This window comes from Bubalus bubalis, chromosome 8 (assembly GCF_019923935.1).
Source record: "Bubalus bubalis isolate 160015118507 breed Murrah chromosome 8, NDDB_SH_1, whole genome shotgun sequence".
Classification (NCBI taxonomy): domain Eukaryota; kingdom Metazoa; phylum Chordata; class Mammalia; order Artiodactyla; family Bovidae; genus Bubalus; species Bubalus bubalis.
In genome coordinates, this window is record NC_059164.1 from 96,646,039 (window position 1) to 96,663,884 (window position 17,846).

The 17,846-nt window shown below is 40.1% G+C and overlaps 1 protein-coding gene across 8 annotated transcripts in view; it reads left to right on the forward strand.

Moving 5' to 3' along the window:
- EXOC4 (exocyst complex component 4) overlaps positions 1-17,846 on the forward strand; it is a 791,044-nt gene that overhangs the window by 206,142 nt on the left and 567,056 nt on the right. For all 8 annotated transcript variants that reach the window (XM_025292062.3, XM_044947183.2, XM_044947184.2 and 5 more), the window contains 2 exons: positions 8,478-8,623; positions 15,934-16,022. In XM_025292062.3, coding sequence (XP_025147847.3) covers positions 8,478-8,623; positions 15,934-16,022 — 235 coding nt within the window. The remainder of the gene's footprint in view (positions 1-8,477; positions 8,624-15,933; positions 16,023-17,846) is intronic.

Genomic DNA, 17,846 nt, shown 5'->3' on the forward strand with positions numbered 1-17,846 from the left:
GTCATGTCCGACTCTTTGCAGCCCTATAGGCTGTGGCCCACCAGGCTCCGCTTGTCCATGGGATTCTTCCAGGCAAGAATACTGGAGTGGGATGCCTTGCCCTCCTCCTGGGAATCCTTCCGACCCAGAAATCAAACCCGTGTCTCCTGTGTCGGCATTGCAGGCGGATTCTGTACCCACTGAACCACCTGGACGGGAGCAATCTTATCCTTCTGTAAATGCTCACAACAATTTCTTTGACCCAGTGCTTTCTACTTTCTCTCTCGTGTTGTAGTCATTCTTGTGTCTGTATGACTAGATAAGCACATTGAGGGAAGGATTGATTGATTTGGCTTGATTTGACTTTTAATTCCCTTAAAGTTTTAATTTATATGTAGTAAAATTCACTTGTTTTGATATTAGGATTTTTTTTTTTTTAGTCTTGATTTCATATCCAGGACAATGTGTTGCATATTTTACATATTAAGTAAATATGTTTAAATGAAAACTTTCTTTTAAAATTGGGATTTCTTTGTTAAAAACTCTTCTTTTGAGGGGACTGAGGGGAAGTTAAATGTCTCTTTGAGACTTACCAGGAGTTTGACAGAGGACCAGAAAATGCTTGTGTAACTCTTGGAATTTTTTGGTTTCTTTTACTTTGAACACTAAGGAACTGTTCACAAGACCATATACATAGTAGTCTTAATGATACAATTGCCACTGATAATGAGTATAGTTAAGCAGGCAGCCTTTTATTTGCAGAATGACTGATTTTCTTATGGCAGAATATTTTAGTCTTTATATAATAGGGAAATAAGACTGCTATTTTCAAAAGATAACTTTTTCTGTTTTTCTTTGTTACAAATATTTTACTCATTAGCAACCTTATGGGGGAAACCTGATAGTTTTTAGTAATTGTAATTAGCGGTCCTCATTTTTTAAAATATCATTACATTGTTTCAGTCTTACTGTTTAGTGTGTCTGGAATCAAGGTGATAGTCTGAGGGGTGTACTACTCTGATTTTGCTCCTCTTCTTCCTCCGGATTTCTCAAATTCTGGACATCCTGGTCTCCCTTTACCTAGGCCTTGTGTCCACCATCCAGAGAGCCTGGAGTTTCTGCTTGGCTTCTACTCTTACTCCGTGGTCCCTGGAGGGGTTCTCTGGGGAAAAGCCGAAGGAGCTCACCTAGTGTGCTTCCTTTCTTCCAGGGGTCATAACCAAAGTTACTGCTTAATTTGGTTCCTCTCCAGGGTCTTCAACTTCTGTTTTTTTTAAATGTTTTTTTTTTTTCTTCAGCTTTTATAATTATTATCAGTATGAGGGTTAATCCATTGAAAGCCACTTTGCTGTTCCTAGAACAGAAACTCCTGGGCATCTGTATTTTAAAAGAGCAAATTATTAAAAACTGCAGTATTTATTATAGGCATATACAAGGTACCACATAAGGAAGCTGAGCCTTAGTTCATAGTGGGAGCTCAAGGTGATTTTTTTTTTTTTCTTTCACCTTAGTGCTGCTACGGTCATGTATTAATCTAATTCTCAGATTCATGGTCGGGAGGGGGCTGGTAGGGGAACACAAATACAGTATGGCTTTGCTATAAATCATTGAACATATGAAGGTTGTAATCCGGAGAATCGCTCTCCTAGTTGCAGAGGTTGAAATCTGTGCAAACCACTACTCCTGTTTTCATAAGATACAGTGTTTTACAAAAATAGTATTTGTGACATAAATGTCGCTAGATGCATATTAGTGTATATTCATTTATACATAGAATATATACATAGAATATATTCTGTATACATAGAATATATTCTGTATACATAGAATATACACATAGATGCATATTAGTATATATTCATTTATCCAGAGATATTTTAGTGAAGAAACAAAGACTCATTCAGATTATCATAAGGAAATAAGGAAAACATACTGAAGACTGTAAGGATATATTGCGGGACCCAAGGGTAGAAAGTCTAAGACCTTATCAGATCAGTTTGAGACCTTTGCACTGTGGAAAACTTAGTTTGCAAACTGTGAATCTCTCTCCTGTGAGTCTTCTCTTTCTCTCTGGTGCTCTGGTTCATTCTTTATTCTCTCTGTGCAGATTGGCTTTCTGTGATTTTTCATCCACATGGTAAAAGATGATTGCCCCAGGGTATTTACATCTCCTCACTTACGTTCACCAGCACAGACTGTATCCCACTAACACAGAGAAATCTGACTAGCTGATTGAGGGTTGGCTGTTTGCCTGGCAAAGCAGGCTCTGACCTAGAGAGATCCCAGGGTACAGGCCTGGCTCCTCTCAAGTCCATTAATGGTTGGGAAACAGTCCTTATGTGAGGCGAGCATTTTGTAAGCTGAAAGACACTAAAAGGGATCAGTATCTAGAAGGATCTCGATGTTTCAGAAAGTAGCTAGTTGGATAAATGGAGAAGCTGATAATAGGAGATGTGTTAATTCTAAGTCTGTAAATCTCGCATTTATTTAAAAACAAAATTCTTCATGTAGAACCACAAGCAGCCATAGTTAATATGTTAAATAAAGAGGACTATATAGTAAATAAGGGATTCATTCAGAATAATGTTATCAATGTTAGAGCATGTTATAAATCTCAACATCTTGGCCCTGCTTTATATATCATGGAGTTTCTGACTAGCATCTTAGCAACTGCTAATCAGTATTCTAGCAGAAGAGATGCCTGACCATCCCAGTTTGTATGCTCTGCTAAAGCATTATATTTCTTTGCTTCTACCACAAAACCATCTAACATACCAGATACTCAGTAAATACATTTGAATCATGATATCACTGGTATATATAGATTTTTCAGGTACTTTTCAATTATACTTTCATATTTCTTGTCTTCAGTAATTATTAAGTTGAACAGAAAGGTGGGGTTTTTCCATAATACCATATAGGAAAACCCCAAACAAACATTTTGGCCAACTCAATACAAATGAACACCTTTTAAGTTAAACTTAAAGCACAGATATTAATTATGCCTTGTAATTTTTTGAACTCTTGATCAAGAAGAAATAGTACTTCCTGGTACTTACAAAGAGAAAAGAGATGCGTGTCTGAGATAAGAAGGAATGTAAAACCAAGAAGAATTATCTTCTGCAGATTTTCTGTGGGCAGAATGTATCAGATACTATATGAATGCCCTTTGACCCTGGAATTCCAATCTTGGGTGATTTTCCCCAGGCAAAAGACAAGCTGTATAGCTTATTTCTTTTCATAAAAATGGAAATTTGAATCCATCCGTGAGCGCTTAGGAAATTTATGTACAATTTCGAAGATGCAGTATGTTATCCACAATGATGTAAAATCACCAAGAAATGATATGGTTATATTTTAATACCAAGCATCTGGTGGTTGTGTCAAGACTCTGTAGTAGAAGATTTAACCTAATTCAGACACATTTCAGGCATCTTAGAGTAGGGGCTATTTGTTCTTTGAGATATTAAAAAAAATTACACCTTTGCCAATTTGAGTGTCAACATAAAACTTTACCTGTTTTAAAGCAGTATTTTTCAGCTGGTGGTGAATGTTATTAGGAAAAAGAGGGAAACACAACGAAGGAAGCAGACATCACAAAGCCTGTGGTTAAAATCGCATCTCTCCCTTTGTTACTTTATTCACAGTGTAGGTTTTTGTACTCTGGAGTCACTTACAGGGCTCTTTCTGCTTTGGAGACTATCGCTAATTTGCATCTAACAACATATATACATCAAGGCTTCTCATCACTTGCTTTTTAAAAAATTCATTGGTTCCCTATATTTTTTGATTGACTGATATGTTGTATGGCTCTGTGGTGGAAGTAAAGAAATACAATGCTTTAAGGAACATAAAAGTTCCTCCTATTTATTAATGGTGAGGTATCTTTTCGTTAGATAATAGCTAATAGTATTGGGCAGTTTTGGATGAATACTTATTTTCTGATATGTAAAGTGGGTATTTGAGGAGCTCAAAAAGGAGACAGCTCATTTCCAGTGGCCTGGGAAAGGAGTTGTTGAAGAGAAAATATTGGAAGTGTTTTTTGGAAGGGTCTGTTAGGAGAGAGGGTAGTCTAGGATAGACATTCCAGAAATGAGAAGGCCCAGGCATATACAGGGGAAAGTTAAGTCTGTGATCTTGATTGGAGTGCTGGCTTCATCTTAAGGAGAATAAGATATGATTGGGATATTGAGGTCAAATTGTTGTAAATAATGAGATGAGGAGCCTTGTGATGGTAACAGAAACTGTGGTTGTTTTTTATTTTTTTTCTTCATAATTTTTATGGGAGTCGAGTTGATATTGTGTAAGTTTCAGGTATACATCAAAGTGAATCAGTTATACATATATACATCAACTCTTTTTTAGATTCTTTTCCCAGGTAGGCCATTACAGAGTACCTAGCAGAGTTCCTGTGCTATACAGTAGGTTCTTCTTAGTTACCTATTTTATGTGGGCTTCTCTGGTGTCTCAGATGGTAAAAGAATCCACCTGCAATGCAGGAGACCCGGGTTCGATCCCTGGGTCAGGACCATCCCCTGGAAAAAGGAATGGCAGCCCACTCCAGTATTCTTGCCTGGCGAATCCCATGGACAGAGGAGCCTGGTGGGGTGCAGTCCAGGGGTCGTACAGAGTCAGGCACAACTGAGCGACTAACACTTTTACTTTTTTCTTTTTTTCAGTGTGTGTATGTCAGTCCTGATTGCCCTTTGCCCCCTGGTAACTGTGCGTGTTTGTTTTCTACATCTGTAACTCTATTTATGTTTTGTCAATAAATTCACTTTTATACTTTTTTGGAGCAACTTTTTTTTTAAGGAAGATCACTCTATTGAGGGTGTAGGAGGATTGGAAGAATAATAAGAGATGGGAGACAGAAAACTCAATGAGGAAAACTGCATGAGTTGAACTAATGTGGTGACTGTCAGAATGGACCAGAAGGGGCAACCTCCATCGAGTTGAGAAAGAGAGATTAATGAATTTGGGCACTAACTCCTTTGTTGAATACAAAGGATAAGGGAATGTATTAAAGATTGTTCTGAAGTTTTAAACCTGGAGATCAGTGACAGTAAGAAAATACTAAACAGAAAGTTGAAAGAAGGAATTACTAACTTTTATGGGAAGATGATTTAGGTTTCAGAATTTAGGATTGATTTTATGTGAAATAAGTGAATAGGTCAGGCATGAAGTCACAGATGTAGGATTGAAGCTTGGGAGAGAAATGAGGGATAAAGACCCCATTATGGTAGGGGACATAATATATGTGGAGATTGCTTTTTAAAATTTAGAACCAAAAGACAGAAAGGAAAAAAGATAATAGATTGTGAGAACCAAAGGAAGATATTTGTCAACAGAAAAATGTATTAGTACATTTGTATAGATAGAAAGGGAGAAGCTGGTGAATAGAAAGACTAAGAATCCTGAGCTCTAATAATTAAGGGGATGTGGAGAAAAAGAACAATGATTATAAAATACCTGGATTTTAAGGATGCTGCTTAGTTATGTCCTGGTCAGTCAATGTTTTATTATAAAAGGACAGTCATTGATTTCTAGGACAATAATTACTTCAGAAGAATTACCTTGGTGTAGTGTGGCTTTGGTAGAAACATAATTCTGTCATATTGGAGTAATAACCAACATTTAAGTGAAACCAGGGTATTTGTAGACATCATTCTGTGTTGAAATTTGAAAGATGTCAACAAGTTGAAATTCTTTTCTGATTTACTGACCTTCTTTTGATCACAGATTCCTGCAAACTTTATTAACATCAGTGCTAAATCTGCAAAATAATTGAGTCCCTCACTGGAATTGTTACTAGAGACCCAATTCAATTCTCTCTCTGACTGTTGTGCAATTTGGGTGATATATTAACAGAGATAGTACTTATCATTATATTACTTCCTCAGCATACTGAGTAATACTCCAGGGACCATAAAGAAAAAGAACAAAACATAAAGAAAAATCATAAAGAATCATAAAGATCATAAAGAAAAAAAACCAAAACATTGACCAGTCTCTTAACATGTTTCATTCTTTCCCAGTGAACTCTTTATTGTACAGAAAATCAAATGAAGTACATTTATTGTACGGAGGATGAAATAAAAGAAGCCCACAGGGGCCTCCCTGATGGCCTCAATGGTAAAGAATCTGCCTGCCAGTGCAGGAGATGCAGGTTTGATCCTTGTGTCGGGAAGATCCCCTGGAGAAGGAAATGGCAACCCACTTCAGTATTCTTGCTGGGAAATCCCATGAGCCTGGTGGGCTACAGTCCATGGGGTCTCAAAAATGTCAGACACAACTTAGTGACTAAACAGCAACAACAAAAATCCATTCACTGACAGCTGCAATCCGTCTCATTGATAGATTTTGTGCAGTTAGTGAGAGTGGACTGTCATGGGGAAGACTGGTGTGAACTAAACCTGAGTTGAAATCCTGACCTGTTACACTGTAAATAAAAGACCTTAGGCTAGTTTCTACTTCCCTCCTTTCTTCCCTTTCTTATTCTTTTGAGTTTTTTAAAGAGCATTTTAAAGTTCATAGTATCGTGCATCGAACCTGGACTGGCAACTCGTTTCATACATGATATTTTACATGTTTCAATGCCATTCTCCCAAATCTTCCCACCCTCTCCCTCTCTCACAGGTTCGATGCACGATACTGGATGCTTGGGGCTGGTGCACTGGGACGATCCAGAGGGATGGAATGGGGAGGGAGGAGGGAGGAGGGTTCAGGATGGGGAACACATGTATACCTGTGGCGGATTCTTTTTGATATTTGGCAAAACTAATACAGTTATGTAAAGTTTAAAAATAAAATAAAATTAAAAAAAATAAATAAATAAAGTTCATAGTAAATTGTTGGGGAACATACAGAAAGTGAAAGTGAAAGTCGCTCATTTATGTCCGACTCTTTGCAACCTCATGGGCAATACAGTCCATGGAATTCTCCAGGACAGAATACTGGAGTGGGTAGCCTATCCCTTCTGCAGGGGATCTTCCCAACCCAGGGATCAAACCCAGGTCTCCCGCATTGCAGGCAGATTCTTTACCAGCTGAGCCACAAGGGAAGCCCAAGAATACTGGAGTGGCTAGCCTATCCCTTCTTCAGAGAATCTTCCCAACCCAGGAATTGAACCGGGGTCTCCTGCATTGCAGGCAGATTCTTTACCAACTGAGCTCTCAGGGAAGCCGGAGTGTACAGAAATTTCCTGTTAACTCCTGCTCCCCTACACCCATATGGGCTAGTTTTTTTAACACCGCTAATTCTCACTTTCCTCATCTCTAAATTACAATTAGTAACATGTCATAGATTTGAGGATTGAGTAAGATCATGTTTCCAAAATGCCTGATATGTGATAAGTACTCAATAATGTGTATGTGATCATAATAGAGACATGATTGGCTTTAAAACTTACTTGGAACAGTATAGTCACAGGTGCTTCATAAATGTTTTTTGATGATAATGCTTAATATGGTTCTCACACTTTGAATGAATGAATATACACACACACACACACACACACACCCATATACAGGGATACTAGTGATATGGGATTTCAGTTCCGTCATGGATAGAATTGTTTGCCAACATGTACTGTTATACCACTTGGTTATCGTGAAATTGTAAATGTGGCAAGTGATTATAGAAGTGAGTTGATAGACTTTAGTCCCAGGTTAGATATTCTTAGGAACTGTGGTGATTTCTATTCCAGATCTGCTGTTTTCTTTCTGAACAGTGGGGACTTTTTACTATACTTGTCTTAAAGATAGTACAACTGATTCTAGCCCAGGCCCCCGAACCCTTGAGGCTCTGAAGTGGATTGATTTTTATAAGCAGAACCTGCTGGCAGTAGTGATTAAAAAAAAAAAAAAAAAAAAAAAACGAAAAAAAAAACCTGTTGCTTTTGTTGCTTTGAACCTCTGAAGATGAGTAGTGGCCCTCAAAATTATTTGCGGGTCAAGACCACTTAGTTCACTGTGGCCTCCGCTGGCCTGGTTAGCAGGTGTTTTAGGTTGCTGGTCCATTTCTTTGTCTATGTTCTGAGAACTGACCTCCCTGATAAGATTTTGTTCTTTAAATGAAGTAACACATCTAAATGGATTAGCCCCTTGCCTGCAACGTAGTAAGCCCTCAGTAAACATTACGGTATTACTGCTGATGCTGCTCTAATTTGGAGTAATGAGGATTAAATTATGACCTCAAGAGTATATTGCTTGACTCACCCAACTTCATGCCTGACACATAGTAGACCCTCAATAAAAACTTCCCATTTACCCCCATGTGCAAATGCCCACTATACCCTGTTCTCAGTTTGAGGCATGGGTAGCAAATCGATGACTTTCTGAACATAATGAATCTTTCCTTAGGTCTACTACTAGAAATAACGAATAGCTAGGTTAATATCCTTCTTAGTCAAGGAGGTTTTAGAATTAGGTCTTCATGGTTTTAAAATTGCATATCGTAAAGGTGCATGTTAATTTTAAGCTGTTTATCTGCTTGTACAGATGCTGTTGACTGAGTACTTGGATATGAAAAATACACGTACGGCCTCTGAACCTTCAGCGCAGCTCAGTTATGCCAGCAGTGGACGCGACTGTGCAGCCTTTTTTGCCAAGAAGAAACCTCAAAGGCCAAAGAACTCTCTTTTCAAGTAAGTATCTCCCTGCTAGTAAGATAGATGTTCAGATGTGTTAGATCCAAGTTGAATGGTTTTCTGCTTTATTAACAGTCATTATTTCATGCAGTTAAAGTTGATTTGAAAGAATTATGGTAGCAATATATATTCCTCTCATATACTAAATATATATATTCAATTTTGTGTACTTTTGTCTTCTGTAAGAGAAGTGGCTATTTTAGACTATGGTTGCTGGACTATCTAAAACTTTTAATAATTTCTGGAATTCATTTCTGGGTATTTTTATATAAAATGAGAAATTCCCCTCTTGTTTCTGGGGAATTTTATATGGAATGAAAGGAAATGAAGTATTTTAGCCTTTGCAAAGGCCCCAAGTGCCAAGAAACAACCTTTGTTAATAAAGTCATAAAGCTAGCTAAGTGTTATTGGGTTTTACTTGAATTAATAAAAGAATAACGTGGACATTCTTTTCTCCTTATTATGACCAACTACCCTCCTCAGCTGGTCATAAGTTAGTGTCACTTGGTAACAGCTAATAGTTAATATTATTATTAACATTAATTATTATTATTAACATTAATAGTAATAACAGTACCATTGCTCAAGTGCTTACTATGTACCAGGCACTGTGATAAATGGGTTTCTCAGGAGAGTCTCAATTAATCATAATTTAATTCAAATTATATCAAATTTGGGCAGCAAGAGTAGTGGTTAATACTTCTGAGTCCTTACTAAGTGCTAGCCAAGGCATAAAGCCATTTTCATGGATTATCTCATTTACTCATTCATTATAAAAATCTTATGGGTGTGGGTACTATTTTTCATGCTCTTTTACACATGAAAAAAAAACTGAGGCACTGATTCCTTCAGTTCAGTTCAGTCGCTCAGTTGTGTCCAACTGTTTGCGACCCCATGAATCGCAGCACGCCAGGCCTCCCTGTCCATCACCAACTCCCAGAGTTCACCCAAACTCATGTGCATCGAGTTGGTGATGCCATCCAGCCATCTCATCCTCTGTCATCCCCTTCTCCTTCTGCCCCCAGTTCCTCCCAGCATCAGGGTCTTTTCCAATGAGTCAGCTCTTCGCATGAGGTGGCCAAAGTATTGCAGTTTCAGCCTCAGCATCAGTCCTTCCAGTGAACACCCAGGACTGGTCTCCTTTAGGATGGACTGGTTGGATCTCCTTGCAGTCCAAGGGACTCTCAAGAGTCTTCTCCAGCACCATAGTTCAAAAGCATCAATTCTTTGGTGCTCAGCCTTCTTCACAGTCCAACTCTCACATCCATACATGACCACTGGAAAAACCATAGCCTTGACTAGACGGACCTTTGTTGGCAAAGTAAGGTCTCTGCTTTTGAATATGCTGTCTAGGTTGGTCATAACTTTCCTTCCAAGGAGTAAGCGTGTTTTAATTTCATGGCTTAGACACATACAATTTAGTAAAGAAGACAGACAAGTAAATACTTGGTGATAGTACCACGAGTGCATGGTATTGGTGGAGGCCATGAAGGGACTCCCAATCAAAATCAGCTCTTAAGCTTCTCAGGAGACTACTTACACCATCCTGGGAGCAAAGCCAGCCCTTCCCCTGAATTAAGAGTGCTGTGGGAAACAAAGCCTACCAAACACTACTGGTATGGTGTGGTTCATTCTCATGGTCAATGACTTTCTCTGCTCAGCCCTAGTCAGAGGGGATTATTGAACAACATACATGGTAAAGAAAAAGCTCATTGGAAACTGAAGTCTATCAAAATTACACATGATCTAAATGCAGTGTGGTATCCTGGAACAGGAAAAGATTATTAGTGGAAAATTTTTGTGAGATTCAAATGAAGTCTGTAGTTCAATATCATACCCATGTTAATTTATTAGATGCAACAAAATGTTCTGCAATTATGTAAGACATTAACATTAGGGAGGGTTTGGGGTGAAAGGTATACAGCAGCTCTTTGTACTGTTTTGTATCTTTTGTATAAACTTGATTCCAAAATTCAGTTTTTTTTTTTTTTTAAATTTAAAATTTGGCACATAAGAGGTTAAGTTCTTTAAGTTAAGTTACATAAGTTCACATAACTAGGAAGTGGTAGAAACAGGATTTAAATCTTGGCTAACCTATGTTCTTGTGAGGATTAATAGATATTTAAAAAATCATGTCTGAGCATGTAAAGTGAGTACAGAAATACATCCCAATGTTGTGAATTCCTTCTTTTTAAATATTTGGAAGTCCAGTATCCTCTATTGATTCACTTTTGAGATTTGTTTTCTATCAGGTATTCATAGAGTTCTTAATCATTAAGGAAGGTTTCAACAGTTCATTTATCTTGGAGTCTTGAGGAGAGGAGATTTCCTGTGCCCAGACTGTAGTCAAGTCCACTCTGTTTATTGAATTTGTTCTTTTAAAAAACAAAAAACAAAACCCAGTTTTATTCACAGGTTGTTTGCAGTAGGAGTTAAAATGCTTTAGTCTGCAGGTAACACAGGACCCCAAGTGAATAGGTTAACTTGTAAGGTTATTACGTCACACATAAGAGTGACCGTAGAGGATTCCTCAGTTCACCAATACAGTGTCATCAAGGACTCGGTCCTTTCCTTTTCTCTTTGCGTTCAGTCCCACTCCAGTAAAAATGGTGGTGTGAAGGAAAGGGTGTGATTCATCCTACAAATCTTTTTCTTTTTAAATTAATAGGCTTAATTTTTTATAGCCATTTTAGATTTGCAGAAAAATTGATTTCCCTTATGTACAGAGATTTCCCTTATGTTCCTCTGCTCCACAGTTTCTCCTCTGATTAACATCTTGCTTAGGCATGACACGTTAGTTACATTGAGGAACCAACATTGATACATCATTATTAAAGTCCTTTGTTTATATTAGCATTCACTCTCTGTGTTATATAGCTCCACTGGTTTGGAGAAATATATGATGTCATGTGTCTACCATTATCGTATCTAACAGAGTAACTTCACTGTCCTAAATATCCTGTTTTTCACTTACTCATTCCTCCTCCTTTTCCTTACTGCCGAACCTCTAGAAATGACTGATCTTTTTTTGTTTTTAAACTGTCTATGTAGTTTGCTCTTTCTAGGAGGTCTTAAAGACAATACCCAGTCTTTTCAGAGTGGCTTCTTTCACATGTAATGTTCATCCGTGTCTTTTTGTGGCATCTTTTGTGTTGCTAAATAATACTAGTTTTGTGACTGTACCACAGTTTTCCCTTTCAATCATTGAGAGACATCTTAGTTGCTTCCAGCTTCTGGCACTCATGGATAAAGTGGTGATACACATTCGTGTGCAGGTCTTAGTGTCAGTGTCCGTATTTGACTCATTTGGGTAAACGCCCCGGAGTGTGATTGCTGGATCATGGTAGGACTGTGTTTTAACTTTTTAAGAGGCCGTGGAACTGCCTTCTGAAATGGCTTTAGCATTTCAAATCCTTTTTAACTCATGAGTAGTGGTTAGTCATCCATTTGTTCATCTTTTCTGCCAGTGGCAAAGCCCCTCTGCAAGCCCATTCCTGAACCAGTCACTGGCAAGGGGAAGGAGACCATGGTGACTGTCTTTAAACCAGTCAGAATTTATCTTTGGTAAGAGGTCTCCAGCTGGAGAGGGGGCCCCTTCCTCTGAGCTTCCTGCTGAGGGAAGAGAGATGGAGGATACAGATGCCCAGATAAAATTAAGGCTGTGCCAGCAAGCAAGATATCATGGGAGAAAGATGGTTGATGGAGGCAGCTAAGACTGCCTCAGGTACTGCCTAAGGCCTACTATTGCTGCTGCTGCTGCTAAATCACTTCAGTCATGTCCGACTCTGTGTGACCCCATAGACGGCAGCCCACCAGGCTCCCCCATCCCTGGGATTCTCCAGGCAAGAACACTGGAGTGGGTTGCCATTTCCTTCTCCAATGCAGGAAGTAAAAAGTGAAAGTAAAGTCACCCAGTCATGTCCGACCCTTAGTGATCCCATGGACTGCAACTTACCAGGCTCCTCCGTTCGTGGGATTTTCCAGGCAGGAGTACTGGAGTGGGGTGCCATTGCCTCCTCTGGCCAACATCCGCTAGATCATGCAAAAAGGAAGAGAATTCCAAAAAAACATCTATTTCTGCTTTATTGACTATGCCAAAGCCTTTGACTGTGTGGATCACAATAAACTGTGGAAAATTCTGAAAGAGATGGGCATACCAGACCACCTGACCTGCCTCTTGAGAAACCTGTATGCAGGTCAGGAAGCAATAGTTAGAACTGGACATGGAACAGACTGGTTCCAAATAGGAAAAGGAGTACGTCAAGGCTGTCTGTTGCCACTCTGCTTATTTAACTTATATGCAGAGTACATCATGAGAAATGCTGGGCTGGAAGAAGCACAAGCTGGAATCAAGATTGCCGGGAGAAATATCAATCACCTCAGATATGCAGATGACACCACCCTTATGGCAGAAAGTGAAGAGGAACTCAAAAGCCTCTTGATGAAAGTGAAGGAGGAGACTGAAAAAGTTGGCTTAAAGCTCAACATTCAGAAAACAAAGATCATGGCATCTGGTCCCATCACTTCATGGGAAATAGATGGGGAAACAGTGGGAACAGTGTCAGACTTCATTTTTCTGGGCTCGAAAATCACTGCAGATGGTGATTGCAGACATGAAATTAAAAGACACTTACTCCTTGGAAGGAAAGTTATGACCAACCTAGATAGCATATTAAAAAACAGAGATACTACTTTGCCAACAAAGGTCCGTCTAGTCAAGGCTATGGTTTTTCCTGTGATCATGTATGGATGTGAGAGTTGGACTGTGAAGAAAGCTGAGCACTGAAGAATTGATGCTTTTGAACTGTGGTGTTGGAGAAGACTCTTGAGAGTCCCTTAGACTGCAAGGAGGTCCAAGCAGTCCACTCTGAAGGAGGTCAGTCCTGGTTGTTCTTTTGAAGGACTGATGCTAAAGCTTAAACTCCCAATACTTTATCCACCTCATGTGAAGAGGTGACTCATTGGAAAAGACCCTGATGCTGGGAGGGATTGGGGGCAGGAGGAGAAGGGGACAACCGAGGATGAGGTGGCTAGATGTCATCACCGACTCGATGGACATGAGTTTGAGTGTACTCTGGGAATTCGTGATGGACAGGGAGGCCTGGCGTGCTGCAATTCATGGACTCACAAAGAGTGAGACACGACTGAGCAACTGAACTGAACTGAAAACTCATCACTCACACAGAATTAGGCCATTCTTACTGATCTTCCTGTTTCTTGTTTTAGTTCCACCATTAATGAGTCGTGTGAGTCAGGGCTGTTCTCCTGTCTCAGTGGCCCCTCATGCCTTTGGCTGTAAAATGAGGTGAGACTGGCTAATCCTTCTTGCCTCTTTTACTGTAAAATTGTATCAATCTGTGGCTTGTTGCAAACACAAAAAGGATTCCCAAGTAGTAAAAATACATCAGGTCATAAAGGACTCAGATTCTGGCAAGTCCTCTGTTCTTATCACATCCATGAGGAACTTTATTGCTCTCTTTAATTGCCCCTGCTGCTGCTGCTGCCAAGTTGCTTCAGTTGTGTCCGACTCTGTGCGACCCCGTAGACGGCAGCCCACCAGGCTCTGCCGTCCCTGGGATTCTCCAGGCAAGAACACTGGAGTGGGTTGCTATTTCCTTCTCCAGTGCATGAAAGTAAAAAGTGAAAGTGAAGTCACTCAGTCATGTCCGACTCTTAGCGACCCCATGGACTGCAGCCCACCAGGCTCCTCTGTCCATGGGATTTTCCAGGCAGGAGTACTGGAGTGGGGTGCCATTGCCTTCTCCGTTAATTGCCCCTAGCCAAGGTTAATTGGGTGTATTTAAGTCTTCTCTCATGGTATTCCGTGTGCCTTTGTAGTCTTTGCCTGAGTATTTTTTTTTCCCTTTGCCGTTTCTGATCAGTAGCTGTCAGTGTGCTTTTTGGAGGTCAGTGGTTTCTTGTCAGCTCTTGACTGGCAGGTGGCACTTTTGAAGTACCGCGCCCTTTGTCTTCCCTCTGGCTATTCGTGCCCTCTCAGTTCTTGGCAGGGTGCAGAGAAAGGATCAAGTGACTCAAGTGTTTCCCTCACACTGACATTCATCTTGGTATTCATCTTCCTTGTCAAAGAATGGATAAAGAAGGCATAATTATGAAAATATTGAGGCTCCTTTGTTGTGACCAGAAACCTGTCCCATCATCACTGATGCTCTTTCACTGTGTTTACCCCTGAGTGGCTATAATTCTTAGAAGGATTTCTCCTGTCAGCCTGTTATCCTGGCTTTGAATGCCTCAGGTTTGAAATGGGATTTCTTAGCACATCGAAGAATTTACTGTTTGATGTAATCATCATTTTTCCTGTTTGTTGTTGTCCCGTATCTGCAAGTTATTCTTTTTTGTTTTTTAAAGAATGAGTGAGTGAATGAACAATGCCTTTACCTTTTCTTTTTAGTTAAAGAAGTTGGTGTCTTTTTATTTATTTATTGTTGTCTGTGCCCTGTGGCATTCGGGATCTTAGTTCCCTGACCAGGGATCGAGTCCAGACCTCCTGCATTGGGAGCCCAGAGTCTTAGCCACTGGACCACCAGGGAAGTCCCACTGCAAGTTACTTTGAAGACTATGATTTGTTTCTGTTTTTATTCACCTTCTTGTCATTTTAGCTTTTAAAGACATGTTCTAGATCACGAACCTATCCACCATGTTTCTAGTCTCTGAAACCATTCCTGGGGAGATGTGAACAGACATTGTGTAGCTTGGTATTTTTCAAAGTATTTTATGTGGCAGGTGGCAGGTAAGAATTCTGACAACTGTTTAGAAGGTATATGGCTTTTGAGGGCTGTTACGGAGAGACTGCAGATGTCTTGTTTCTCCGGTGTGGCTATTTAACATCATTTCAAACAGCCCACTGTGCTCATCCTGTCACTAGTTGGAAACGCAAGAGTTCAGCTCCGAGGAGCCAGTATTTCTGTGGTGGCAGCTGGCAGCCACTGAAGGCTTTTGGGTGGCATAGGAGGAAAGTCAGAATGACTTTATGAGATGCTCTTGTGGATTGCCTGTAGGGATCCTGGAGAGGGATCTGAAGACAAAAGAAAGTTGCAAGAGATCAAGTTATATCAGTTGAGATCAAGAATGAGCAGAAGATCCAAATTCTGTCTTGGAAGAGCATTTCGCCAGGAATACCATTCACAAATCACAATCCATGGCAGCCTGACCTGGATCAGGACGTCTTGGTCATGGACTACTAGTGAGCGTCCCACGGATGGAGTAGGTTACTTTGGGGATATATGTAGCTGGACACCACCTATTTGGTTACTCCCTCACTGTGTGTTTTTTGCTGCGTTTCATTGCAGGTTCGAATCCTCCTCCCACGCCATCAGCATGAGTGCCTACTTGAGAGAACAGAGAAGGGAGCTGTACAGTCGGAGCGGAGAACTTCAAGGTGGGTAACTGACCCTCCCTGGAAAAAGTCGTTTTCTGGAGGAAGATCTGAAGTGTTTATAGCATGTGAATTTGAGGTCTGCATTCATAGGATTCTTTCACAATAGCAAAGATTTAAAGACTTGGTAATCTGTTTCTTCTATCATTTCCCAGCATCTGCCGCCAAGCGGCTAAAACTGTTACTCTGGCTGCAGGATTTATAGACCTGCCACCATTCAAGTGGGAGCTCAAAGTGCAAAGAAAAGGAGGGCAGTTCCCTCTTGCTTAAAGATGACGGACATGGTTCCAGTCACCGTCTAGAGGAGCGCCCGTCTTCTGTGGCTGCCATGGTTATTTTAATTATTGTTTTCAATACTTTCTGGAGTATCACAGGAATGCTTGAGATTTGGAAAAGGGAAGAAGGATGCCTTTAAACAGTGTGTGCTGACATAGCTTTGATACACAGATATTTGATACTTAGGTGTGGTTACCGAATAGTTGAAATCTGAAGGAGAAAATACTTAAGAAAATAAATAAGTAAATTTAATTAAATAAAAAAAAAATCACGCCAGCAACATTTTTTTCCTCTGTGATCAAAAGGATGCTAATCATGGGAAATGAGATCAGTCAAGGAAGGTTTGTGAGGCCTGCTAAATGCAACACACACAAGCACTGAAAGGGATGGAAGTTGTCTGGTACAAATAAAAGATAAGAGCCTGAAGATCCAGTTGTGAAAGTAAGGGAGGAACATCAATATCAGGGAACCTGCCTTGCAGTGCAGGAGACGCAGGTTCGATCCCTAGTTGGGGAGTTAGGATGCCCCATGGTGTGCCAACAGCAAACAAAGAAACCCCTCCAGAAACCAAGCAATATCAGACAGTCAGTGGTTAACAGTTAAGCAGATATTAGTCATAAATTGCTAAGTTTGTTGAGGGAAGGGAATGATTCTTTAGATTTAATTTCTAGAATTAAAAACCTAGAAATATGTTTCAGGTTATAAGGAAAAGGACATTAGCTTACCAGCATCTAATTTAGTACCAAAGTATTGCTATATGTTCTAGAAAACATGAAGGGTATGTCTTGGAGTCTTAAAGTAGAGGAGTCTGGAGAGTAGTTAGATTTGGAATAAGTGAAGGAGTGACCCGCTGTGTGGTCAGACAAGGAGTGAAGGAGGAGGCGATCTAGACCTCTGCAGGCAGAGACCTCCTAGAATGTAGGATGGACTGCAAAGCTTGGGAGGCAATGGTAGTTTTGGAACACACATTCTTGTAGGACTGATTATAGTTGAACTGCCAGGTAGGGGATGTAGCAAATCATCTAGGTTTAGAGAGATCTTCCGTATCTCCACCTTTCACCACAGAGTTCATTTGTGAATTCAGAGTTGGCCTAAGGAATAGTTTAAATTTACCCATATAATTCCTTTCCACCTGGCTTCTAGTATATGATCTCTGGGTCGGGAAGATCTCTGGAGAAGAGAATGGCAACCCGCTTTGGTATTCTTGCCTGGAACATCCCATGGATAGAGGAGCCTGGGGGGCCACAGTGCTTGAGGTTGCAGAGTCAGGCATGACTGAGTACACATAAGTGTGCACTAGATTCTTCTTTTTGGTTAGATAGTAAGCACAGTGAGTAAGCAGTCTGCTCTAGCGATGTGGGAGGATTTTCTCTGCCCTCCTCCCCATTCGTGGTCCGTGATCTCTTGAGAGACAGTAATAGCCACTCAATGAAGAGTAGAGGATTCTGGGCCCATATTGCCTACATTTCAAACCTAGCTCCTGATTTCCTAGCTTCAGAAGCTCTATGCCTCTGCTTATCTCCAAATGGGGATAAAAATAACAGTGCCTAC